The following is a 27,546-nucleotide window of genomic DNA, read 5'->3' on the forward strand; positions in this document are numbered from 1 at the left end:
CTCTCTCGAGTAACTACAACAATTTACTAGACATATTCTCTCGAACTACGCTAATTGGCTTCATCGAATCGCTCACTATGACCACGTCAAGGCTTTGTTATTTCTAAACTTACCTTTAAACTCACTGTATTGATTTCTCACATACGTTAGGAGTGACGTTGTTCAACAACCACTTAAATATGTATCGTTTCTCAAGCAACACATAATAAATAGGCACAGTCAATCGATGGCCATTCAATCAACTGAAATAAATACGTAGTTGAACAAATAGATAAATTCAAAGGCTAAATTATATTAAAACATAACAAGAATTCATCCTACAAAAGGTTCCATCAAAACCCTAGATAATAAATTAGCTATTCATAATAGTATGCATAATTACAATACTAGAATTCATAACCAATAATAGAAATAGGAAGAAGGAAGTGAGAAACTTGTAGAAGAATTCTCCGCCTTGCTCCTAGTGTATTCTTGCCTCCTTAGGTCGAATCCCCAGTCTCCTTAGCCTCTTTAGGTCTAAATTGTGTCAAAAATATGTCAAAAGTATGTCCAAGGTCCTCAAAATACCGTTTTTCCATGTATATATACCAAGTAGGGTCTGGCCCAAACAATTATACCTTCTCCTACGCGAAAAAGGACACTTTTCCAGGTCAGGACGTCCGCGGCCGCGGATTAAACCGCGGATTTGGCCGTGGATTTTACCCAATGTTCTGCCTCACATCCGCGGCCAGATCCGCAGTCGCGGATTCGACTGCATTTTTCAGGCTTTTCTGTTTGGAATTTGGAAAAACGTAAAACATAAAAGTTGTAGACCTTTGAATTAGATTTCCAACAATATATTGTGAAGCTCAAATGGAGTTTTGAGCGAAAAGTTATGTGCATTTTACTAGACAGTGCGCAATATGCCTACTCGATTTTTCGTTCGTTCTTTACTATCATCTGTTGATCCTCGAACACGATCCCAGATTAATTTCTTGGGCTTTTACTCAGACTTCAAAGCTCCAAATCACTTGAATTCATTTTATAATATCTACATAGCTCGAAATCACTCATACAAGGCATAAAACACACAATGAGTGCAAAATACTAGCGATTAAAGCTCAAACTCAATTAAAGTGCAGTAAATTAGAGTGTAATAAGCGACTAAAATACGTAATTATAGCCTATCATCAACACCCCACACTTAAACCATTGCTCGTCCTCGAGCAATCAAACTTCACTTTATATAGACACGACCTTTTTAAATAATTCTCCTAACTCATCACACCAAGAATACTTAAAATAGACAAAGCACAAAAGCGTAACATCTTCACCTCAAGATTTGACTTACAAGTACCACGCATTATTCACAACTCACTCACTTACTCTAACATAGAGATCATTGACATTACCTTTCCTTCATGAATCAAGTGCCCCCACATAACAAAAGAGAGTAGTTCCACACAATAAAATTTAAGAACACTTAGGAACTCAAGATAGAAAGAATTCGCTCACTCTCAGAAATAACATTCATATGCCACAAAAGATGTACCATAGGCTTGCCCGTAGTATACTACTCTACTAATCGAGCTCATTCAGTCTAGGATCAAGTAGGACTTTATCTGGTTGTAATGTAGGCTGTGGGACGGGTAGGATACATTTAGATATAAGAGTGACTACACCTCCCTAAGCACTTTAATACATATACTTTAACATTCAAACCCCATACTTATGTCAAACCAAACTTTACCTTAACATCAATGAATATTACCCCATACTTTTTTAAGCACAATTACATCAAGAGTCACTACTTATCAAGGAATATTTTTTTTCACATCAATACAACTATTTTTTCCTTTTCTTTCTTTTTTTCAATTCAAGTGGCTTTTACTTTTTCAAAACATTGCACCTTTCTCCTTATTTCATTAGTTCCACCCAAAAGCCAAACCATCCACTCCACACTTTAACTTTTACACAGTTCATAATAATTCAAGTGCTCATGAGAGGTTAGAAGGTTCAAATAGATGGTTAATTCAAACAAATGGGTAAGGCTCGTAATGTGGTTGCCAAAGAAACAGGATTACAGGCTCAAAGGGGTTAACTACGATACATAACAATTAGGCGGGGAAAATATATATATGGCTCAACAAAGAGACGCCTATATCACTTCCAAGACTGAACAAAACTACTATTTCGCTTTGCAAACACACAGGGCAAGTTCTAGGCATCAAATGTAATGCACAGAATAACACCCAAACCTCACACACACATGGCACATAACTCACTCAGGATTGGATTCATCAAGACACTCTAGTCAAAGCAGTTTAGCAAATTTAAAATCATACAATTTAAGGTACTTATACAAGAGTCAAGAACTGAGCATAAGCGTCACAACCAAAGTACTCACTATTCTCAAGGCATAACAAAGGTAAGAGATATTGCTTCAATTCAAAACACAACACAATAGCTCCTATTCCTAAAAAAATAAAACTAGTTGCACCCGGTTCAAATAAAACCCTTGAAAAAGAACTGTGGCACAAAAAAAACTAAGGAGGAATTACTACACTACCTACAAAAAAAATCTTTTTATCTTTTTCCTTTCGACTTAAATCCCTCAAGAAAAATATCTAATAGATCCATCGTCGGGAAAAGTCCAATCTTTTCTATTTTTGTAAAAAAAAATATTATTCAATTAAACTACCACAACTAAAATAGCATGGAAAGTCACCCAAACAATCTCCTCACCCCACACTTAAAATTGTGCATTGTCCCCAATGCACACCTATACATACAATAGGGTAAAAGAAACTATCTGGAAGGCCAAAGGCCGACGCACTAGCATCTCATGGGTACTCAGACTTCTCCCAAGCCTAGTCCTTCGTGCGGATACATCACACTTAGTTCCAACCATCTGGTTTGTTGTTGCATTCTTCTAATGGCTTTGCGTTCCATGCTCTTAAAAAATCAAAAATCGACACTACAAAAATAATACTATAATAAATAAATAAAATAAAATAAAAATAAAAAAATAAAGCTGGGTTGAATCCCAACAAGCGCTTGATTTAACGTCGCGGCATGACGAAAACTACTTTTTGTCTCCACCTTGAACTTATGAATTGGACCCCAAGTTTTGATTCTGCTCTATGATCATGCTCTTGGGGCGATACAAATTGTTGCGAGCCAAAAGTTAAATGAATTTTCATCCACTTTTTGGCTCTCCACCGAGGAGTGTCACCTTGCCTAGGCGGCCTTGAAATTTTCAAAATATAAGGCTCATCTACCTCTTCCATGGACTGCTTTTATGCTCGTAAAAATCCATTACCATTTCACCGTCTGAACATAATATAGAGAAGTGTTTGGAATGAGGTCCAACGCGCTCAAATACATGAACTTCAAGATTTTCGACATCCTCAACACCTATCATACTAGAGTCAACTAAATTTATATCCTCAACTTCCTTGGTTGACTCTAGTATCTCTTCTATAACATCGACATCCTCAAAATCTAGTTCAATTGATTGTTAGTGTTCTACTCTGTCCTCCTCCCTTAGCACCTCAATTTTTGCATCTAATACAAGCTCCTTTTGGCTACTATCCATAATATTAGCTGGTTGAGCATTAAATGCTTCAACTAATTGACGCACTTGTGCCTCCAGGTTGCGAATAGCAGCATCTTACCTTTTTATGTGAAGTTGTTTCTTATTATTTTGCTCCACAAGGCACTTTAGCATATCCTTGATCTCTTTCAGGTCAACATCTCTGGGTTCTTTGTTCCTATACTTCACAAGAAAAAGAAGAATCATCATAGTAAGGGGTTGGGGGAAGATAAGAAGTATAAGTACAACTATGAAAGTGACCATCTTGACCACCATATATATCACACACATTCCACACATAAGATTGAGTTGGTGCACATAACTCGCTCTCGGAAATATTTTGATAATTTTGCAATGGGTGGCTTCCTTTATAATATGCATAAGGAGGATCAAAAGTGAAATTACCAACATCAAAACTCTCATAATTCCAAGATGTCATGTCTCTCAAGTCAAAAATAAAAATTTAAAAAATAATCAGATACAAGAAAACAAAAATAAAAGTTCAAACTTGCAACCTAGAAATATGTACACCTACAGCTACACGTTAGTTCTCCGACAATGGCGCCAAAATTTGATCACGCCCAACTCTAGTGCTCAAAAGGATAAACGGTCGATGCAAATATAATCTGGTCTAAGAGTCCGGAGTCGAATCCCACAGAGAACTAAGGCTTAGCTATAATTGTTTAATATTGCTAAGAAACACAAGTCCAAACAATTTCTAAATTATAAAGATTGAGATTTATATTTTTAACGAATTAACTAGCAAATACTAGAAAGCGATAAAATTATCAACTAACGAGACAAAGGGTTGGAGACTAAATTAAGGAGGTCTAGAGTTATGATTTCCCTTATTGTTGGAATCTTTCCAACTATATTCCTAACAATTTCGCCGATGTATTCTCTACTGATCGTGAGCACTTTAGGTGCCGTAATTCTCTCTCGAGCAACTATAATAATTTACTAGACATATTCTCTCGAACTACGCTAGTTGGCTTCATCGAACCGCTCACTATGACCACATCAAGGCTTTGTTATTTCTAAACCTACCTTTAAACCCACTGTATTGATTTCTCACATACGTTAGGAGTGATGTTGTTCAACAACCACGTAAATATCTATCATTTCTCAAGCAACACATAATAAATAGGCACAGTCAATCGATGGCCATTCAATCAACTGAAATAAATACGTAGTTGAACAAATAGATAAATTCAAAAGCTAAATTATATTAAAACATAACAAGAATTCATCCTACAAAAGGTTCCATCAAAACCCTAGATAACAAATTAGCTATTCATAATAGTATGCATAACTACAATACTAGAATTCATAACCAATAATAGAAATAGGAAGAAGGAAGTGAGAAACTGGTAGAAGAATTCTCCGCCTTGCTCCTAGTGTGTTCTTGCCTCCTTAGGTCGAATCCCCAGTCTCCTTAGCCTCCTTAGGTCTAAATTGTGTCAAAAGTATGTCAAAAGTATGTCCAAGATCCTCAAAATGACGTTTTTCCATGTATATATACCAATTAGGGTCGGGCCCAAATAATTATACCTTCTCCTACGCAAAAATGGATACTTTGCCAGGTCAGGACGTCCGCGGCCGCAGATTTGGCCACGGATTTTACCCAGTGTTCTGCCTCACATCCGCGACTGCAGATTCGACCGCATTTTTCACCCTGTTCTGTTTAGAATTTAAAAAAACGTAAAACATGAAAGTTGTAGTCCTTTGAATTAAATTTCCAACCATATATTGTGGAGCTCAAATGTAGGTCTGAGCGAAAAGTTATGTCCATTTTACTAAATAGTGCGCAGTATGCCTACTCGATTCTTCGTTTGTTCTTAACTATCATCCGTTGATCCCCGAACACGATCCCGACTTAATTTCTTGGGCTTTTACTCAGACTTAAAATTTCCAAATCACTTGAATTCATTCTATAACATCTACATAGCTCGAAATCACTCCTACAAGGCATAAAACACACAATTAGTGCAAAACACTAGCGATTAAAGCTCAAACTCAATTAAAGTGCAGTAAATTAAAGTGTAATAAGCGACTAAAATACGTAATTATAGCCTATCATCAATTGACCTTGTCATTGTAGTATTACCAACTAATTTCACACCAGCAGCAACGACAACAATAACAACAAACTCAGTGTAATCTCACAAGTAAGGTCTGGGGAAAGTAGTATGTACGCAGCATTGCCCCTACCTTATGAAGGTAGAGAGAATATTTTCGGTAGAACCTCCGCTTAGGAAAAACATAGTAACAATATTGTTGAAAAGAAAAATAATAGTGTCTAAACCATGGAAAGGAAACGGTAACACGAAACAGTACCAAAAAATAACAAGATAACAAGAAAATTAAAGCAAAATAAAAAAGAACTAATAATAATACAAATCTAATTAAATATAAGAAAATACAAGAATATTATTGATCCTACATGTAAGAAAAAGATACGCTTGTAACTACCTACTAGTCTTCTACTCTAATTCTTGACCTTCACAGCTTCCTATTAATGGTCTCGATAAGCAGTAGATGTGTCATGTCCTACCTTATCACCTCTCCTAAATACTTTTTAAGTCGACCTCTAGCTCTCCTCAGACTCACCATTGCCAACCTCTCACACCTTCTCATTGGGGCCTCTTTACATGCCTGAACCATCTTAATCTCGCTTCCCATAACTTGTCCACCACGGAGGCCACTCCCACCTTGTCCCGAATATTTCATTCTTAATTTTCTCTCTCTTAATATGCTCACACATCTATCTCAATATCTTTATTTTCGTTATTTGCAACTCCTAGACATAAGAGCTCTACACTGGCCAACACTTCGCTTCATACATCATAGTCGGCCTAATAATTTCACACTAGCATTCCTACTAATTCTGTGGCAATTTCAGATATAGTTTATGCGGCTTCAATAAAGTTCAAGATTTAAAGGTTGAACCACATATTTCTTTGAAGATATGTGCACAAGGAGTATTTAAATCAGCTATAATGTTTTAACAAAACTCAAAATATAATCCACGTCCAAAGATTCATCTCTAACAATGAGAACTTCAAACACTAAGGAAGGTTACTCCCCTTTTAACTACCAAATATTTTACTTGCATTTAATTTGGTAGGAAAAAAATGAAGTAAGCGAGTGATGTAAGTCCTAAGACCAAGAAAAAGTTGCGAAAGGGAATGTAATTATAATATTGTAAACAAATTAATCTTTATCTTCTAGTTGACAAATGGTCCTTTTTTCTCCAACGATTTAATTAAAATGTAACATGGATAGTAGTAAAAGTATATGATTATATAGACCTCGCAAGGCAATTACTTTATAGTATTTAAGTCTTTCTCCAAACGAAGGCAAATTCACTAAAACAGAAAAAGTAATACGTACCATGAAGAAATTTACGTAACAATTCTATATATATTCTGGTCAACGCAAATACTACCAACAATGGGCAAAATTCAAAAATAACCAGATTTACAAGTGGTAATTGAAAAATAACTACAGTTTCAAAAGTAATCGAAATTTAGCCATTTTTCATGTAAAGATAAATTTGAACGAAATACTGTTCAAAATCCGGAAAATATTCCAGTATAATATACTGGAGTTCCAGTAGAATATACTGGTCCAGCATAATATACTGGAAGTTCATACACAGGTGCTCCAATCTCCAGTATAGTATGCTGGAACTTTCCGTGTGTTGGAGTTCCAGTATAATATGCTGGAGATTGGAGCACCTGTGTATGAACTTCTAGTATATTATGTTGGAACTTTTCGTGTTGCAGCAAAATAGTGGCTATTTTTCAATAACTTTGCAAACGCTGGTTACTTTTCAATTATCAGTCCGAAAACTGGTTAGCCCGTGCTATTTTCACTCATCTCTCTCACTAAGCCCAATCTAGATATTGGCCTTCCCAATTCACGGGAACATGATTTCTTATTGGGCCTTAAGTGAGGCCCATATAATTATGTTTAAGGAAAGAAGAATTAACCCAAATAGCCGCTCACCCTACCACTTAAACTAAAAATAGACGGTGAATGTATAATATATGCATAATTTATGTATTATATATGTATAATTATGTATAATCTATATATATGACTAGAAAAAGTAAACAATTAATATGGCCGGCTATATGTGTAAAAATCCCTTAAGGAAAACCCAAGATAAAGCCTATGTTTGCTGAACCAGCTCAGTGTCATGGGCTGAAACCTGTTAACTGTATTTTTGCAAACTTTTCAACCTTATGCAAAGATGCAGTAAAAATGTTTTTACAATTATGTATAAGATGTGTATAAACGTGAGTAATTATTGCATAATTTATATATACTAGCTAGAAAAAAGTAAATAGTGAATTTGAACGGTTATTTGTGTAAAGATCCCAAATGTTAAATACATTTACGTATCTATATTGAACATGATTAGTAACCTCAAAAGGGTGGATAACATACTATTAGAGACTGCGAATATTTTTGCTGCATCAATGCATAAAACTTAAAATCAGACTAATATGCTTCCTTTGATCAAACAGAAACATAATTGTAAATTGGCTAAATACAGAGTTTCAAATCAAATGCCAATGTCTTCCATTGAAGATATGAAAATGTAATAAAGATAAGCTGCAATTCTACTGAGGCAAGTGACACTTTGAAGATTTAACCCAAATAGCCGTCTACCTAATCTCTTAAACTTAAAATAGTCAGCGGATGTATAATATATATATATATATATATATATATATATATACATACATATACTAATTTTAGAGTACGCGCTTTGCGCGTGTACCCCGTCTGAATAAGCATAGATTTTAAGAAAAAACACATAAATATTTATATTACAAGTGTATTTGAGTGGTAAGATAAAAGTTAAGAAAAAATATAAGTTTTTGAAAATAATGATTATTGATCATATATATCTAATTCAATAAAGCAAAAAACTTCTCATAAAAGTATTCAATTCGTCTAAATCTATGTTATCAAACTTAAATTTATTCCAACTTTATTTATTTTAGAATAAATATAGAATATAATCTTTTAGGAATTTATTATATATTCCCTCCAGTCCATAATAAGTGACTTTTCGACCTCTTTATTTTCGTCTAAAATAAGTGTCCTGTCTAATCAAGAAGAAATTAACTTTATTTTTTTCAAAATTGCCCTTATTTACATATCTCAACGCAAATTTTAGTTAAGGGTAATTTAGTCAAAATATATTTTTTCTAGGAGTTAGTATTCTTTTTAAGGAATGTGCCAAAGGTCAAAAAGTCACTTATTATGGATCGGCGGGAGTAATAAATCTTTATTTTCAATTTTTTATATAAAGTTCCATCCAATTTTGTTATTCTTGTTTAAGTTAAGGTGATTATTCACTTTTTGGCCAAATAACATAGCAATGTTAAATTATAAAGAATTAGATTATAATTAAAAATGCAAATACTAAACGAATTAAGGGGCCATCTTGTAGTACTTTGGAAAAAGCATAAGATGAAAAGAAATTACATAAAGATTTCTAAACGTAATGGAACTAAAAATTATCACGGGTTCGGATCCACGGGAATAAGAAATTCTCTTTTGTAATTTGAAAGTGAATAACAAAAGATTATTTTTGTATTTCACGTAAGTCTAATAAGGTAAGAATATATAAGTAGAATCAATTTAAATTTCTAAATATTAGGAAATTCTACCTAATTCAAATGAGGAAAGAATTAATAACCAAAATTTTAGTCGACTTTAAAGTCTTTAATATTAGAAAAATAATTAAATTATAAATTTGCCCAATGTAAAATTTATTTTTAAAGGGTAAAAAAGACAAACGATATTTTGCTAAGGGTCTTCGTGCTTTTAATATAGTACTAGACTTAATGTACGCGTGTTGCGCGTGCCTCTCGTATTAATGAGAATAAACTAAAAAAATATAAGCATTGTTCAAAAATATATTTGCATTACAATATAAAAACTATTAAAAATATTACATGTTCTAAAATGATGATTATGTTAATCATGATTAGGGAGTGGATCCACTCTACTGGTTTTTTCTTAAGTTTGTTCAGTACTTGCTTCATTGTACAAAAGTATCATAGGAGTAGCATTTGATTGAAAGATATATGAAGTTATGAACCCTTGGGTACGTGCGTTGCATGTATATTATTAGTTATTACTTCCCCATTTTAATTTAGATGACACATTTCGCTCATCGAGGGTCAAACTATGTGAACTTTGACCAATATTTTAGAATTTTTTTTATCATATTGACATGAGAAAAATAGCAACTTATAGTACTTTCTGTATTGTTTTTGAATAACTAAATATAATTTTGAAATACTGAGTTGAATTAATTCAATTTAGCTTCAAATTTTAGTCAAATTGACTCTCTATAAGCGAAATGCGTCATCTAAATTGAAATAGAGGGAATATTAAACTTGTGTCTGGTGTATTAACAACAATTAAAAATTTTTTACATACATAGTACTCATTTTATGATAGTGCTAAAATTTTATCATAACTTTCACATTTTATTAACAAAAATAAAAAAGATTGCGAAACCTAAATTGTGTTCTACACTTTCTTAATGTGAATTTGCACTGTATTTTTTAAGCTGGTATAGCTAAGGGTGGCATGTGGCCCGGGCCCGGTCCTAAGTGGGTTTCGTGGGTCTGGTCCTAAGTGGGCCGGCGGGACCACGCGGGCTTCTTGTTGGAATCGGCCCGGGACCGGGACCACAAACTAACGGTCCTGGGTTAAGTGGGTCGGTCCCGGGCCTAAGAGGGCCCAATGGATACTTTATATTTTTTAATTTTTTTTAATAAAAGTTAGAGAAAAAAATGGTAATAACAATATCTAAGGCAATTCCTTGTAAATTATATTATAGAATTGTGACCTAAATTTTTTAATTCAAATTTAAAGACAAAAATATTTTAAAGAGATATTCAAAGCAATGCGTTATAATTTTATTATAGCATTAAAAAAATATGGCAATATCTTTCTTAGTCTTCCTCCCCCCTATGGAACGAGCACAACAAGATATTAATACCACAATTTAGAAGAAAAAGAAACTAATCAAGATGTGCCAAAATACAAGTTACATATTAATTTTTGTTCATATAAGTTACATAGTATCTATTACAAATTTCATAACTCCTTCAAGGTTCGGAGGAATTTTTGTTGGTGGTGGTGAAAAAGAAGCTTGGTCATCATCGCTTCCGGATGAAGCAGCATCCTCCGCAAGTTCAACTAGCATTTCTTCATAAGTTTCATCTACCTCTGGTTGTGATTCAACAAGTCCAAAATTTTTTCTTTCCGAACGGATCCAATCTCTAAAAAGTACTGATTTTTCAAAGCTCTCCCTTATAGACGCTCTATAATCACCGAATTGAAGTCTTGCTTGACTGAAAGCGCTCTCTGATGCTACTGTTGAAGCTTGAATAGTTAAAATGTCCCGGGCCATCCTTGAAAGAATCGGAAAGTATTTTTCTTTGTCCTTCCACCATTCCAAAATATTAAAGGAGTCGTCGTAATTCACTTCCTCATTTTCCTATGACAAATAAACTCCAAGCTCATTTAGTCGTGAAAAATTACTAGTATTAGAACCTTGAGAACCCCTGAACCCCGCCCAAGCACTAAGCGTTCTTACTCCTGCAGTTCTTTTAGATGATTGAGAACTAGAAGAAGAAGGAGTTGGAACATTTGGTCTAGCATGAGCTAATGCAACTTGATAAGCATTATAAATAGTTTGAACATTTATTTTAATTGAGGCTATTGCGTCCGGAAGTTTAGACAACTCCTCATCTTCAAGTGCTAAACTATTATAAACAGTTTCATACCAAAATTGAAGACCTCCTAATTTCATAGTAGGATTTAACAATGTAGCAACACCATAAATAGGGGGAATAGAGAAAAAAATATTTTTAAAATTTTTTTCTCATAGAATCAATAGCAAGTTGATAAATTTTCCCACCCTCTAAAAAATGATCAAACAAATTTGCAAGTTCTGCAATATAAACTAAACAGTTAGAAATAGTAGGATAATATTGCCCAAAAAATTTATTTGTAGCAATATGAATTTTTTCTAAAAAATTTACAAGCATTTTAACATTAGCCCAATCCGTATTTGTAAGGTACTCATCATCATCACTTACATGAGCATTAAACGTTGAGTTTATGGGGTTTCTATATTCATATGCAACAACTAAACTTTCATACATGTAATTCCATCTAGTTGGATAAGGTTTAGGAACCTTTCTTTCTCTTAGGCCAAATTCATCGCATCTTTTAAAATATTCTCTAAGTCTACTTCTACAATTTGAATAAAAAAGCCAATTAAGAGCCATTTTAACCTTTTCAATTTCAACATTTAAAATTCGCATACCATCACCCACAATTAAATGGTAATATGACAAATACATAAAATATGAAAAATATTACTAAATGCAGGATTTAGTGTAGTGGTAAGCAAGGCTACAACATTTATGTTATTAATAGCATTATCCATAGAAACTGACATTATTTTATCACTAATGCAAAAATATCTACAAATATTTGTAACCGTGCTAGAAACAAACAGCCCTGTGTGACGTGAATTAATTATTTTATAAGCAATAATGTGCTTTTGCATTATCCAATCCTTATCAATCCAATGACCGGTAACAGTAAGGTAATCACATTCATTACCACTTCTACTAATATCAGTTGTAATAGCAACACGATAATTTATATGAGTAAATAAATAGCGTAAATATTGTTCATATTCATGTTTATATTTATACATATCGCTCTTTACGGTTATGCGAGGAAAACCTTTATAAGTAGGATTATAAACTTTTCTAATATAATGCACAAAGTGAGGGTTAGAAGGAAAACTATAGGGTAAGCACATAACAGTAACCATTTTTTTCAATTCTTCCCGATCTTTTTTTGGATCATAATATAAAATATTACCTGTAACAGTGTTAATTTCCGGTTGAAATTGATTTGACCTGGTACTAAGGTCAGCTTGACTAGGTGCACTTGTTCCCTTGGCCAAAGCTTTCATACGAAAATATCTAGCTTTATCTTGAGGGTGTAGTAATATGTGTCTAGTCAAACTTTTCGTCCTCTCCCCCCTCCTCCCCCCTCCCGACTTCCAACAGATGTTTCTGCCCGTTTAAAAGGTTGTCTAGAAAAAGTAGGGGCAGTAACAGGAGGGTCAGACAGGGCATCATTTGGATTATTATTAGTTGGGTTAACTTCCGTAGCAGGACTAGTGGGTGTATCATCATCCGGTTGCGTTTCATCAAAATCTATTTCTTCATCATCATTTTCATCAATAGTTGGATTACCATAAAGAGCATTCATATATATTCATAGTTTAATTGTTCACCGAGTGCAATATTATGTCAAAATTGATTTTCGGTAAATTATAATAAACTATTATCGCTATCAAGAATAGGAGGTGTAGGACGGGTAACAGGTTTAGGTCGGGGAGCCGGGGGAAGTGGAGGAGGAACAGATTGGCCACTAGTTTCACCACTCTTGGATTTTTTCTTATTTTTACTAAATATTTTTTTTAAGGAATAAGCCATCTTAATTAATCAAGCAATACAAAGTAAATAAAACAAACAAAACTATACTATTAAAACTTAAGAGTTGGAACGAGTTTACCGAATTGACGAACAACTTGTTGGAAATTAATTATCGTTGAAGACTTGAAAATTTCAATTCACCAACTTCACAATTTTGCACAAATTGTAACAATAAAGTAAGCAATTATAGAAGAAAATTAGAGAGAGATTGAAAGAGATTGATGATTTTGTGAGAAAAATGAAAGAATGAGGGGGTATTTATAGTTGAAAATAGGAAAAAAAATATAATTATAAAAAGTTTGGGGTTAAAATAAAGTTGGGGAGGGGGATTAAATGGCTATTTTATAAATAGCCAATGGCTATTTTGGCAGGTAAAACGGTCATATTTTAAATGTCGTAACGGCTATAATGTGGTAGATTCTTTTTTAAAAAAACAATTAGTCGTTAGGCCCGGATATGCCCGTTTAGGACCGCTTGAACCGGCCCACTTTTCAGCCGGTCCCGGTCTCGCGGGCCTCGCCTATGGGACCGGCCCACTACCCAACCCACCTCCCCACGGTCCCAGTCCTATCCGGTTAGGACCGTTTAGGCCCATCGCCCATTTGAACTTGTGGTCCTGGACCAGGCCCGATCCTAACCGGTCCACATGCCACCCTTAGGTATAGCTATGAGTCATTCCCCTTTTTAATAGTCTAGCATAGTCAAGAATTATCCCCTTTTTTAATCTTCTTTCTTTTTCTTTTTCTTTTTCTTCTTTATAATTTTTTGTTTGTTTCTTTTTCAACTTTGTAATTTTCATTAGGTGAAGACCCCCACTAAACTGGATAAATAAAAGAATTTACGTGGACTTAAAATTCTAATATTTTATTATTTAATAAGAATATACATGTCCTATATGTCTTGGAAGTTCTAAAATTATAACACTTTAAAATAAAAAATAGACTTATAAACCTACAAAATATTTTGAAACGTGATTTTTAATGCCTGATTATGTGAATTTGCAATGGCTTTTTAAGCTTCTGAATCTAGAAACGTGCTCTCTTTTACAAATATGGTATATATTACATAAATCAAATAATAAAAATTAATACACAACATTTAGTAAATTTTTAAGTCCTAATATTAGAAAAATAATTAAAAATCTTAAATATTAGGAAAATAATTAAAGTCTTAAGTATTAGAAAAAAATTAAATGACTATGTTGTCTAATGTGAAATCTATTTTTAAAGGGTAAAAAACGCAAACAACATTTCGTTAAGGGTTTTTATACTTTTAATATAAATATAAACATATTTTATTAAGATAATTGAATTATATAAAATTAATTAGTTTTAATTCGATGACCACCTATAAATCTTCAATTGAGAAGAAGAAAAATCGAAGGAGTGTCGACCAATATTATTGACTTTAGTTATAATTTTCTGCTTGATCTTTCTCTATTTTTATTTTTTAATTTTATTAAGACAATTAAATTATATAAAAAGTTTAGATTATAATTCTATGGAAAAGAATAATTCAACCCAACAATTTTTATTTATTCTCTGTCAATTACGATGAATTTTGAAATCATCCAAAAGACATCAGTACTCCTACCTAGAGTAAAGATGTATAGGACTACGAACTTATTGAAAGAGCTGCACATGAGTTGGTTGTTCATGATTGAATGGATTTTAATTTAATTTTATAGATATTTCGGTCAATGCTTGGTATGCTTAATTGTTCTCTATTTTTTATTTGTTTTTTAAAAATTTATAATATATAATTTAAATAAGGAATGGATTTAATGTTCAAAATTTTAGGAGAAAACTTAAATGACTATCTTGCCTAATGTGAAACCTACTTTTTAAAGGTAAAAAAAGCGAATGATATTTCGCTAAGTGTTTTCGTACTTTTAATATATATATATATATATATATATATATATATATACAATATATATATATAATTATGTATAATTTAAGTATACCGGCTAAAAAAGTAAACATTAAATCTGGACGACTATTTGTGTAACAATCCCCAACACTTTCTCATGATCTTCTTGCAACGGGAGAAATTCAAAAATAGCCAGATTTACAAGTGGTAATTCAAAAATAGTCACAGTTTCAAAAGTAATCGAAATTTAGCCACTTTTCATGTAAAGATAAATCTGAACAAAAACACTATTCAAAATCCGGAAAATATTCCAGCATAATATACTGGAGTTCCAGTATAATATACCGGTCCGGCATAATATGCTGGAAGTTCGTACACAGGTGCTCCACTCTCCAGTATATTATGCTGGAACTTTTCGCATGTTGGAGTTCCAGCATAATATGCTGGAAGTTCATACACAGGTGCACCAATCTCCAGTATATTATGCTGGACAGTTCATACACACTTTGCAAATGCTAGCTATTTTTGAATTATCAGTTCGAAAACTTGCTAGCCCGTGCTATTTTTACTCTTGCAACTGCATAAGGCCCACGTCTCTAAGCCCGTGTTGAGAACTATAAGCCCACAAGTCTAGCCCGGTCCAATTTCCTTCACATATTTCATCTACAAGGAAATCCAGAAAAGAAAAGGAATCTTTACACAGTAAAGCCGTCCTTCAAAATAATAGATGTAAAATATATATTTTTGTATATTAATATACAATATACATATAATATATTATACATATTTTACACAAATTAATGTGTATTTTTTGTAACTAGCGACTGTAATTATTTTTGGCCAACCAAATAAATGCGTGAAAATACCGGTATCTCATCTTATACATTATTGTTATAAGTTAATATTATAAAATATTTTCTGACTAAAATTTTATAAATATGTTTAATAATAAAAAATTGTTTATGGAATTTATGTTTCTGTTATTTCACTTTATAAAATTTAAAAATCCATATCTAAATTCACATAAAAGAAATACTCTAGTAGATATTTGATTTAGGGCATGTTTGGAAAAACAAGATTTTTTTTTTCGAAATCAGTGTTCGGGTATGGAATTTTCGATTTTCACTTAAAGATGAATTTTGAAATTTTTTAAAAATTTGAAAAACTCCCAAAAACTATTTTTTAAAATTTTCACTTCAAATCACTCGTAAAAGTTCAAAAACAACTCTTTCATATTCAAACACAACTCTAATTTTCAAATATTATTTTCAATTAGATTTTTTTTTTTTCCGAAATTTGATGATTCTTATGTCCAAACTCCCACTAAGTCTGCCACTTCTGCGAAGAGTAAAGAATTGGTTGTCCTATTTTAACGTAGTTTGCTGGTGGAGTCAGCAGGTGTGTGTTGGGGGGAGGGGGAAGAATCCTGTTGCTTCGATATAAGACAAGGTTGACAATTTTTCAAAAGTCTGAAAGGTGGAGCTAAAGTATTTAAATTTTTATAATGACCAACGTTAACATTTGTCGCTTTTTACGAATTTTTTATATTTTAAAGAAGCCAATGGTCAACACAACGTATTTCTAGGTTATAAAATTCGTAGGTTTTCTAATCGATGTTGAGCCATGTACAAAGATTTCTAACTTGTTCGAAAGCTAAGGAATTTGACACCGTCATATAATATAGGAGTAATGTTTATCCCAAATTAAAGCTCCCCACTGTCAAAACTCAAAAGTCTAAACCAAAATGATAGGACATTCTTATAGAAGTTAAACACAATCAACCACATGCAAAATGACAAAGCAAACAATCTACTTAAGTTTTTCAAAATAATACCATATCCTTCCCTTTAAATTTGGATAGGAGAAGAGAGATAGGGGGCGTGAGCACGGCGTAATTAGGGGATGTAAGGGGGTAATGCAGGAAAATAACACTATGTATATTTTATCAATTATTTTATGTAAAAATACTTAACTTCTTTTGACTTTTTAGCATATTTATAACTGGTTTGGCCAAGCTTTTCAAGCTCAAAGTTGAAGTGTTTGACCAAATTGTTTGAGGAAAAACAAAGTAATTTTGAGTAGAAGCAGAAATAGAAAAAAATAGCTTCTCTCCAAAAATACTTTTTTGAAAAGTACTTTTGAGAAAAATAACTTATAAACAGTTTTTAAAAGCTTGATCAAACAATAATTACTTCTCATAAGTATTTTTTAAATAAATTAGTCGAACACAAATTAGTTCTTAACGAAAATACTTTCCAAAAACCACTTTTCGGTAAAAGCAATTCTTGATTTTTTAGACTTGGCCGAACAATGTTATTAGTTTTTAATTTTCTCATCGAAAATCATGTCTCAATGGAAGTGAAGAAAGAGAAGAGAGAAGTTGCCCACTTGTCAAATCTTTCTCCTTTGCTTTTTGCTCTTTAGGCGCTGTATATTCATTTTTATTGTCACGTCAGCTTTTAATTAAGGTGATATGAGATTCTCATTGGACAAGATATAAAGTAGGAGCATGCTAGCAAATTTTAATTATGAGGGTTTTTCTTAACAACTTTTAAGGACAAGATATGTATTTCCCAATGTTTAACGTAAATTAGAGTGCTCTCAACGCTCAATGTCTTAACAAAAATGAGTAGAAAAGTTTCACGCGGAAAGTGTAACGATCCGGCCGGTTGTTTTGAGTATTTCAGCCCTGTTCTTCTATTTACTCCTCAATTTGTGCTTCATAGTTGTTGTGTGACTTGCCAGGGTAATTGGTTCGGGTCCGGTGAGGTTTTGGAATGAATTGAAACACTTAGTTCCAAGGTTTAAAGCTTAAGTTAAAATAGTGACTGGATGTCGACTTATGTGTAAATGACCCCGGAATAAAGTTCTGATGATTCCAATAGCTCTGTATGGTGAATTTGGATTTAGAAACGTGTCCGAAAAATTATTTGGAAGCCCGTAGCTAAATTAGGCTTGAAATGGCTAAAAAAAAAATTTAAGTTTGGAAGTTTGACCGGGGAGTTGACTTTTTGATATCGGAGTCGTAATCCAGTTCTGGAAAATTTCATAGCTCCGTTATATCATTTATGACTTGTGTGCAAAATTTGAGGTCAATCGGACTTGATTTGATAGGTTACGGGATCGAATGTAGAAGTTGGAAATTTTTAGTATCATTAAGCTTGAATTGGGGTATGATTCGTGGTTTTAGCGTCGTTTGACGTTATTTGAGTTTTCGACTTAGTTCGTATGATGTGTTAGGACTTGTTGGTATATTTGGTTGGGGCCTCGACTGTGTTTCAGGTGTGTTTCGGATCATTTTGGGCTACTTTGAAAGCTGATTTTCTGATGTCTAGTATTGTTCTTCGCGTTCGCAAGGAGCCTCTCGCGTTCGCGAAGAAGGATTTGGCTTTTGGGATTTTGTTATTCGCGTTCGCGAAGAAGGAAATCTCTATTGCACATGTTTGACTTTGGAGGCTCATATCTCACAATCTATAGAGAATTTGGAGATGATCCAAAAATGAAAGTTGTAACTCTTTGTGTATAGTTTTCAGAAAGGTAAATCATTTGTCATTTGGAGTTGTGTACAAAACGTTATGGTAGATATACTATAGGTTATCTGGGAAGAGTTTGAAAATCTCTGCTGCACAGGACTGACTTTGGAAGCTTCTATCTCGTAATCTATAAGGAATTGGGAGATAAGTAATAAAATAAAAGTTGTAGTTCTTTGTGTCTAGTTTTCAGAAAGAAAAATCATTTATCATTTGGAGTTGTGTAGAAAAAGTTATGGCGGATATACTACAAGTTATCTGGGAAGAGTTTGGAAATCTCTGCTGCACAGGGCTAGAATTTGAAGCTTATATCTCGCAATCTATAAGAAATTGGAAGATGAGCAACAAATGAAAGTTATAGTTCTTGGTGTCTAGTTTTCAGAAAGTTAAACCATTTGTTATTTGGAGTTATGTACAAAAGAATATGACCATTATGCTAGAGACTATTTGGGTAGAGTCTGGAAATCACGGTTGAGGAATTTGTTCATCGCGAACGCGAGGGGTAGATCGCGAACGCAAAGAACAAACCCCTGGGCAGCAGAATAAAGTCCAAATTCGTCTTATTCTTCCATTTTCGAGAGTTTTTCAAGAAAAATATTGGGGCAAGAATTCCTAACTCGATTTTGGTTAAAATACATGAATCTATTGTTGTTTTTATCATGAAATTAGTGAATTGGGTTGAAAATTATAGAAATTTTTTTATACCTTAAATTGAGAATTTGGAGGTTGATTCGTTGTTGGAATTTAGTAAAATTGGTATGTTTAGACTCGTGGTTGAATGGGTTTTCGGATTTTGTAACTTTTATCGGGTTCCGAGACGTAGGCCTCGCAGACGATTTTTGAGTGCAATTTCGAATTTTGTTGGAAAATTAATATTTTCATATGGAATTAATTTCAATAATTTATATTGACTGAATCAAATTAATTGTGGCTAGATACGAGGCTTTCAGAGACCAATTCGCGAGGCAAAGGCATAGCGGAGTAAAATATTACACGATTTGAAGTAAGTAACACTTCTAAACTTGGTTATGAGGGTATGAATCCCTGAAGTACGTGTTGTATGGATTGTTTGGAGATGACGCACATTCTAGGTGACGGGCGTGTGGGCGTGCATCATAGGAATTATGACTTAATTGATTCCGTGGAGTTGCATAATTAAATAAATATCATTATCCGCATATCCTCCACGTGTTAGAGAAATTGAGCTGAGATTCATATTAAAGATCATGTTTAGGCTACACGCCGATATATTTTGGGACCCACATGGGTTGTATTGCTGTTGAACTATTTGTTTAAAATATAATTTTGTACTCAGTCACATCTGTCACTTGCATATCATATCTCAGTCTCTGTTGTCATTTATTGATACATCATATCATTATGTCAGGTTGATTTTCATGTCATTGAGTGCCCGGGAGACTGGAGATTCTGAATGATATTTATCTTTATTTATTTATGCATGAATTTGGCTATTATAGCGCTTGGGCTGAAGGAGTCCCTCCGGAGTTTGCACCCCCCACAGTGAGCGCAGTTGATAAATATATCTGGGATGGATCTTCCTTGGGCATGGATCTTGCTATATATATATATATATATATATATATATATATATAGGGATGGATCTTCCCTGCATGGATCTTGCCCGAAGCATTTATATTGAGGGATAGATTTTTCCTGGGCATAGATCTTGCCTGAAACATTTATATTGAGGGATGGATTTTTCCTAGACATGGATCTTGTCCGAATTATTGATATTTGAGGATGGATCTTCTCCTGGGCTGGATTGGCCTTATACAGTACTGGGCGACTAACTGTCAGTTGATGTGTACATATATATGAGGGATGGATCTTCCCTGGGCTGGATTGGCCATATATAGTACTGAGTGATTGAGTATTTTTAGATTGTGAGTACACGAAGTTTTCACTAAGGTGCATCACATACGGTATGTACATTGGCATGTAGATACAAAGATGTAATATTCCTCGTACTGTTCCGAATTGATCTATTTTTACCTGTGCTGAGTTTAACTGTTGAACTTGAAAGCATACCTATATTTCTGTACCGTTATTGCTATACTGCATTGTACCTGCTAAGCTCGTTACTACTTTCAGCCTAGAGGTTAGTCTTGCTACTTATTGAGTTGGTTGTACTCATACTACACTCTTCACCTCGTGTGTAGATATAGGTGCTCCCGGATTCGACGATTGCTAGACTTGGTGATTTATCTGTTGGAGACTATGAAGGTAGTTGTTTGGCGTCCGCAGACCTTGTCTCTATTCCCTTCAGTTATTGTGTTGTTCTATATTTTTCAGACAGTATTCTTATCAATCCGACTTTATTATTATTTAGATGCTCATGTACTCAGTGACACCGGGTTTTGGGAATGTTTTTTACCTCAGTACGTGAGATTTTACTATTAAATTTATATATTAAGTTTTCAAACTTAAAAGAAATTGTGGCTTATTGAGGTTGTCGGTTGTCTAGTATTGAGATAGGTGCCATCACGACATGCGAATTTTGGATCTTGACACAAAGACAGTGATCCAACATGCAAAGCGACAAGGAAACAATCTCATTCACAAAGTTTCAACCAAAAAAAGTTGTATTGAAATTCTTAATTGAAATTAGCAGCAGTCCTTTCACTTTCTTTTCTCAACCTTGGATCCTACTGCACTAGCCGTGCCGTGATTTGCAAGGCATTTTGTCCTATGTTTCTCGATATCACATCATATTTTCACCAGGACACACAGACTTTTCTTTTCTTTAATTCATTTACTCTTTTCTTAGGGATAGCACAGCAGGCAGGAGGCGGATGCAGCATATCAATATTTGGTTTATTTCAACTCAATACTTTCGATGCGAAGTATAAATTTATGCGCAAAAATTTATTTCAACTCAGTACTTTGGACCCAATTCTGCACCCTCATAGCTTGAACCCAATGCAAAGATCGCATCCATTTAACCATACTTCTTGGTCTCTAGCATGTATCCTTTTATTGAACATTTTAGAGTGCTCTTAAAAAGCTGCATCTTTTGTATCAGTACTTGAGATTGCAAATTGATTCACCACGTCAAAAAGCCTTTCGTATGTTCAAGATCACTCGTAGTTAGCAAGATAATGCAATAAGACGCCACTTAAATTATCGAACATCAGAATCAACTTCTGGTACACATATTTTTTCATACGAGGGAGTTGATCTTGACCTACTCCACCCATTCCTTTATTTGGCCTTTGTGTTTTAAGGATAATTTCAGGCGCGGATCTGGGCCTAAAATATGGGGCACGTGAACCCATGATCTCTTTGTCAAACTAGGTATTTTATGTACATATTCTCTATAATTGGTGTAATATTATCTGTTAGCACTCATGCTCCAAAAAGTCTGAGTGGTGCACTTGATTCAGTTCCTACTTAATACTTCTTTTTTCTTCTTTCTTTAGAAGTGCACTCATGTTCTAGAAATCCTAGATTTGTATAATTTAAAGTAGTCTAATTGACAACTTAACTTTAGGCAACCTAATGGTCAATACAAGGACATTTCTAGATTATAAAACAGCAACAAACAACAACCCTATGTATCCTACAAGTGAAGTTTGCAGAGGGTACGGTGTACGCAACCTTACCCCTACCCTATACAGGCAGAGTGTTTTCAATAGACTCCCGGCTCATTTCTAAATTATAAAGTGACGAGCAAACAATCAAACAATTCTATCCACTTCAAACAAAAGAAGCTATATTGAAATTCTTAAAAGAAAGCAGCAGCATCTCACTTTTTTTCCCAAAGTCAACAGTGCATTTTGTCCTATGTTTCTTGGTATCACATCATGTTTTTACCCAGAATGACCCCTTTTTCTTGTTTGTTACTAGCTGGAATTTGTTTTTTTTTCCAATTTAGCTTACAGAGATACTCCAGTATTTACAACTACCAAGGAGATTAAAAGAGGTTGTTCTGATGAATGTTTCTGACTCTCTAAATTATGGCTTAATTAAAGATTCTAAACTTGGGGTTGAACCACTACCCTTTTGCTACCATGTTGGCTACTGCTACTACTTGAAATACTAGCACTGCTACTGCAAGACAAGTCACTGCTTCCTTCCTTTTTGGTGGATTGATTCTTTGGCTTTCTTGGAATGCATCTTGCTCTCACTTCATCTATCTCTTTCTCCCTCAGTTCCAACTTTGCGCTCCTGCAAACCAAAACAGAAAAAAGAAAAAGATTTGAGTTATATACACTAACATTATAAAGATTTTGTTTTACATATTTATTGTAGTTTTATACTTATCATTGAGATTTACATGTAATTATGTTAAAAAGTAACCTAATTATGTACTGTTTTCTTACATTCATAAAACCATAACTCAAAGAAGATAAGAGGCATTCGTGTATGATTAGAGATAAACAACCCCAGATGAATAGAATAGTAGGAAGAATAATGCTACATAAGTTTTTTTTTTTTTCTGCATCTGCAATTCTGAAAGATTACAGAAAGTTTTTAATTAATGTTGATGTGTACCTTTTCGGAAGACAGTGAGCAATTAATTTTAGTTCTAACTTAGGAGGGCAATGTGATTGAGACATCGTACTAATACCCCTATACTAAGTATACTAAGTTACAAGAGGAAAGATCAGTGGATAAGCCAAAGCGGAAATTGTACTTTTCAATCATGAAAACAGGACAAATTTTGACAGGTTTGAAGTTACCCCAACTCGAATCTTGAAAAAAGTTGAATCAATTTACTCACATACTGCCAATCAGTCATAAGGTTACCCTTTAAGTAATTCACGTGTAGTGATGAATAAACTTTACTTGAAGCTATTTTTTTCTTTAAGTGGAAAATAATAATTGCCCGATACAAATGGCCAGAACCAGAAACTGCAGAACCTCTTTAAGTGCTGTTCCTGAAAATTTACTCTCTTGAATTGCATTTCAGATTGCAGACTGATTGACCAGTGACCACATGAAAAAGCCTTTCATAAACACCAGATAACTCCTAGTTAGCAAGATAAAGCAATAAGGACGCCAAGTAATTTTTCTTAGGATTCTAGTGTTAATAACTATTTTGTGTGACAAAAGTTAAACCAAGTATAGATTTAATGTATTTTTGAATAACTATACATGTAATCGGAAACAACCTCCCTACCTTAAGAAGGTAGGGATAAGGTTGTGTACACACTAACCTCCCAAGATCCCACTTATGAGATTACACTGAATTTGTTGTTGTTGTTGAATAACTATACATATACCATATATTATCTTCAACGTAATGTTAAAGAGGGCTTTGCATTTACGGCTAATTTTTAACAACGGTTATATTCTAGTTAGCTTGTGCATACCTTAACTAAGTGCAACTTCTTATTAGTACAAGTACTTGGATATAAATCTCATTTTTACATCTAGTTCATGTTATAATAATAATAACAATAATATACTTAGTGTATTCTCATTGAGCTTAAAAAAAATAATGTGTACCGTAAGAAAATAAAAAGATTATTTTTGATAGAAATTCGGATAAAGAAAAGCATCTAACTAGTTCTTGTTACATGAGTTGGATAAATTACTTAACTTTAGGCAAAGGGACAAATTTTGAATGAAACAGACATGATACATCGAATCACTCTAAGCAAAGTAAGGTATTTTGGAACTAAGCAAAAGTGTTAGTCATGTACTAGTGATTTTTGACACGAAGCTAAAGAAACAAACAACAAATTCACAAAATAGAAGTTAACTCACCGATCTGCATTAAATGAAGAAGATCTCTTCAGAGCTGGATATTCGTCCTTCTTTGTCTCTATTAAGCTTCCACTAAAGTACTCTTTATCCTCTAGCTTAACTCGTTCTATGATTCCTTGATATTCCACCGTAGTATTCTCTGCATCCTTCTCCACCTGATTCAACCCTGCTCCACGTGGCAGTCTGGATTTGTAGTGTGAAATCAAGGAAAGCCCATGATCTTTCCCATAATAACCGGGCCCACAATCTTTGAAGGACATTGACCCACACGATAATAAGTGCATGAACACGGAAGATGCTCTGCTGCTGCCCTTTCCATTTGATGATTGATTATTGTTAGCCGTTTGATCATCGTTGACTGTTTCTGACCGTACGATTACTCTACCGTCGGCTTTCATCAACGTTTCGAGAGTTTCCGGGCTTGAATCCGACGGCGGTGGAGAAATTTCACCTCGGCTCAGCTCTGTTGACTGGCTTTGACCGGAATCTCTCTCCTGTTCTTCTTCTTCGACGATTCCGATTTCTCTTCGCCGGCGACGGCGGTCGTCGGTTTGAGTTGACGCATCGGCGGCGGCTTTTCCCGTAGAATCCTCGCTAGACTCTGCCTTATACACTCTGTACTCGTGGAAATCAGCCGAACACCACGACTGATTCCGCCGCCGTGAAACCGCAGGGAATTCACGATCTTCGGCGATTTTTCTCACTTCCGGCACCGGAGTTTTCGAACTGGAGAATTCTACTTCTTCCGATTGAGATGTAATTGTAATTGCACCGTCGACAAGTTCTGAGCCTTTGAGAACATACTCTTGACCGTGTGCTGGAAATATAAAATCGTGCTCCGACAAATCGTGCCACACAAATCCATTTCTATAGCTTCTGAATTGCTCAAAATTAGCAACCAAAAAAAAATCAAATTCAGGTCCATAGATGCACGAAACTCGTGACATATTTGAAATTGATTAAAAAAAAAAAAAACTCAAATCATTATAATTCACCTTTTGGCTGACCATGAATACAGCGAAGCCATGCCTTTTCCTCGGAGAAAATTCAAGCGGTTAATCACATCTGAAAAAAATAAGAACTGTACATTCAAACGAAATGCTAAAAACACTTTCAAAACATAAATGTAGCTTATAATTGTAACAACTCAAGCTCAATGTTTTCATGTAGTTGAATTGCACCAAACAAGCCTTGAGATCTACTAATACTGTTTTTTGTTCATTTGGTATATGGAGATAAGTTGGCTAGTGAAAATTCTGCGTACCTCTAAGATAAAGACCATCAGGGGAAGAAAGAGGGACTTCCATGAAATGGGGGTGTTCAAGTTGGCCATTTCTAGTGAGATAATAAACAACAGGGACTTTACGTTCAGATTTGGGCTTATGGTTTGGAGTTTCAGTCCAAACTTTGGTACGTTCAGGGCTAGTTTCTCTATCTTTCCATTTCTTAGGCATTTGAAGTAGCTCCGTTGCTCTAACTGATCTCGACGAAACCGCCATTAATTTCTTAGAGAAAAACCCAAGTTTTAGAAGCAGAGAAGAAAATGGAACTTGGAGTATTTCCCTATATAAGAAGCTGAAAGGAATGTTTTACGAGGCTGAAAGCTAGCTTGGAGTTTTGTGAAATGTAGAGAGTTGAAAATATAGAGTGAATGCCGGGGGTTTTAAGGGATGGGGAGTCTCTGGACGGTGAAACAAAAGGAGGGAGCAGAGATTTCAAAATAGGATGCGGCAGACAACAGCTACATGACAAATTTCATTTGTTTTACATTTTCCCCTCCCTCTTAAATTATCTCAATTATTTCCTCACATCCTAATTATTATTATTATTATTATTATTTATTATTTATGAAGTCTTATATTTGAGACATACTAATCCGATTAATTAAGAAGAGGAAAACATCTTTTACAAGAGATATTTTATATTTTCAAAACTCCAATTTGAAACATCTCATTATAAGTTAAAGACTATACACATTCATAACAACACACTCCTTGCCAATTTCTATTTCTTGTTTTTTATATTATGTTAGCCAACAACTTGATATGTACATATTAACCTTCGAAATTGTGTAAAAGCCAAATAAAAGATAGTACATAAAAAATGATAAATGCAAGTTGACTTGAATTGTAATTTAGTTGTTGTAATCTTAGCTTGTCTAGGTGTAGGGTTCAGGCTAAGACTTTCACTCTCTTCCATATAGAGGTGAGTTATAAGTTAGAAGTATTCTCAAATATTGTACAAAAATGGAGGAATACTCTTTTTATTAGAGATTACATGAATTATATTATTATTAGAAGTATCATCCTAGAGATTTTGAATTCGCAGTTTAATTTTCAATTTAAAATTATTAATATTGAGTTTGAATTCGTCTTGTTTATTATGAGAGTTGAATTGTTCTTGATACTTGTCTGAGTAAATTCAAAATACTTCAACGAACTTGTCTGAGTAAACTCAAAATTCTTCAAAAGGAGTTGACTTACACTTCTGTCATACTTCACCAAACATTGACTAAATCCTACGATGATTATGTTATTAAAAGCATCTTTTCTTCAAAGTAAAATTAAAAATAAAGTTTATTGTTTAGCTACAGAAATTATTCGTTTCTAATATCTGTTTTTGTTTTTTAATAGTGTAGATTATAATAGTGTCCGTGACTGACACTGCCGATCTGTCCATCAAATTTCGAATCAATTTGCCCAACTAAAACAAACATCAAACCAATCAGTTTTGACGATACGATTTGACGAATAAGATCTTTTGTTAAATTGGACAAGAATGTACGAGATTATCTGCAACTTGAAATGACCGTATCTTTAGCGTATTGCAACTTTTGCTACTTCACATGATCTACATATATATTCTTTTGTGGGGAAATCCTCCATCTTATACGAAAACATTTTATTCGGTTTTTTCCTATGATCGAGAAATTGGGTGACGAATTCAGAATTTAAATTTACGGGTTCAACTTTCAAGGATATAGTATTGAACAAATTATATTTTTAAAATTATGTATTCATATCTATTATTTTTATAATTTTATTAAATTTTTATATGTAGATTTTTACTCCGCGTCGAAAGTTATGAGTTCAATTGTACTCGTTACTTCAACATTACATTCGCCCCTTCTGTGATGCATAGTCGAAATTCTATAAATAATAAACTATTTCTTATATTTTTTATTTAATGTCAGGTTTTTCTTTGCGGCAGATATTTTTTTTCTTCTCTTTCTTTTTTCTTTCAGCTAGTGTGAAAACTTAAAATTATTATACTG

The 27,546-nt window shown here is 33.8% G+C and overlaps 1 protein-coding gene across 1 annotated transcript; it reads right to left on the reverse strand.

Moving 5' to 3' along the window:
• Positions 1–22,245: 22,245 nt before the first annotated feature.
• LOC104111968 (protein SOSEKI 5) lies at positions 22,246–25,906 on the reverse strand. Its single transcript, XM_009621789.4, has 4 exons — positions 25,537–25,906; positions 25,268–25,337; positions 24,273–25,148; positions 22,246–22,727 (listed from the first exon to the last, which is right to left on the reverse strand). The coding sequence occupies exons 1-4, from the start codon at positions 25,769–25,771 to the stop codon at positions 22,535–22,537; spliced, it is 1,374 nt and encodes a 457-aa protein (XP_009620084.1). The 5' UTR covers positions 25,772–25,906; the 3' UTR covers positions 22,246–22,534.
• Positions 25,907–27,546: the final 1,640 nt, after the last annotated feature.

This window comes from Nicotiana tomentosiformis, chromosome 11 (assembly GCF_000390325.3).
Source record: "Nicotiana tomentosiformis chromosome 11, ASM39032v3, whole genome shotgun sequence".
Classification (NCBI taxonomy): Eukaryota; Viridiplantae; Streptophyta; class Magnoliopsida; order Solanales; family Solanaceae; genus Nicotiana; species Nicotiana tomentosiformis.

Excerpts from the sequence above, each read along its gene's own strand:
- LOC104111968 (XM_009621789.4), bottom strand. The coding sequence starts at position 25,771 with ATGGCGGTTTCGTCGAGATCAGTTAGAGCAACGGAGCTACTTCAAATG. Across the intron at positions 25,338-25,536 it reads TGATGGTCTTTATCTTAGAG|ATGTGATTAACCGCTTGAAT; the intron begins GTACGCAGAATT and ends TATTTTTTTCAG. Across the intron at positions 25,149-25,267 it reads TATTCATGGTCAGCCAAAAG|AAGCTATAGAAATGGATTTG; the intron begins GTGAATTATAAT and ends TGAGCAATTCAG.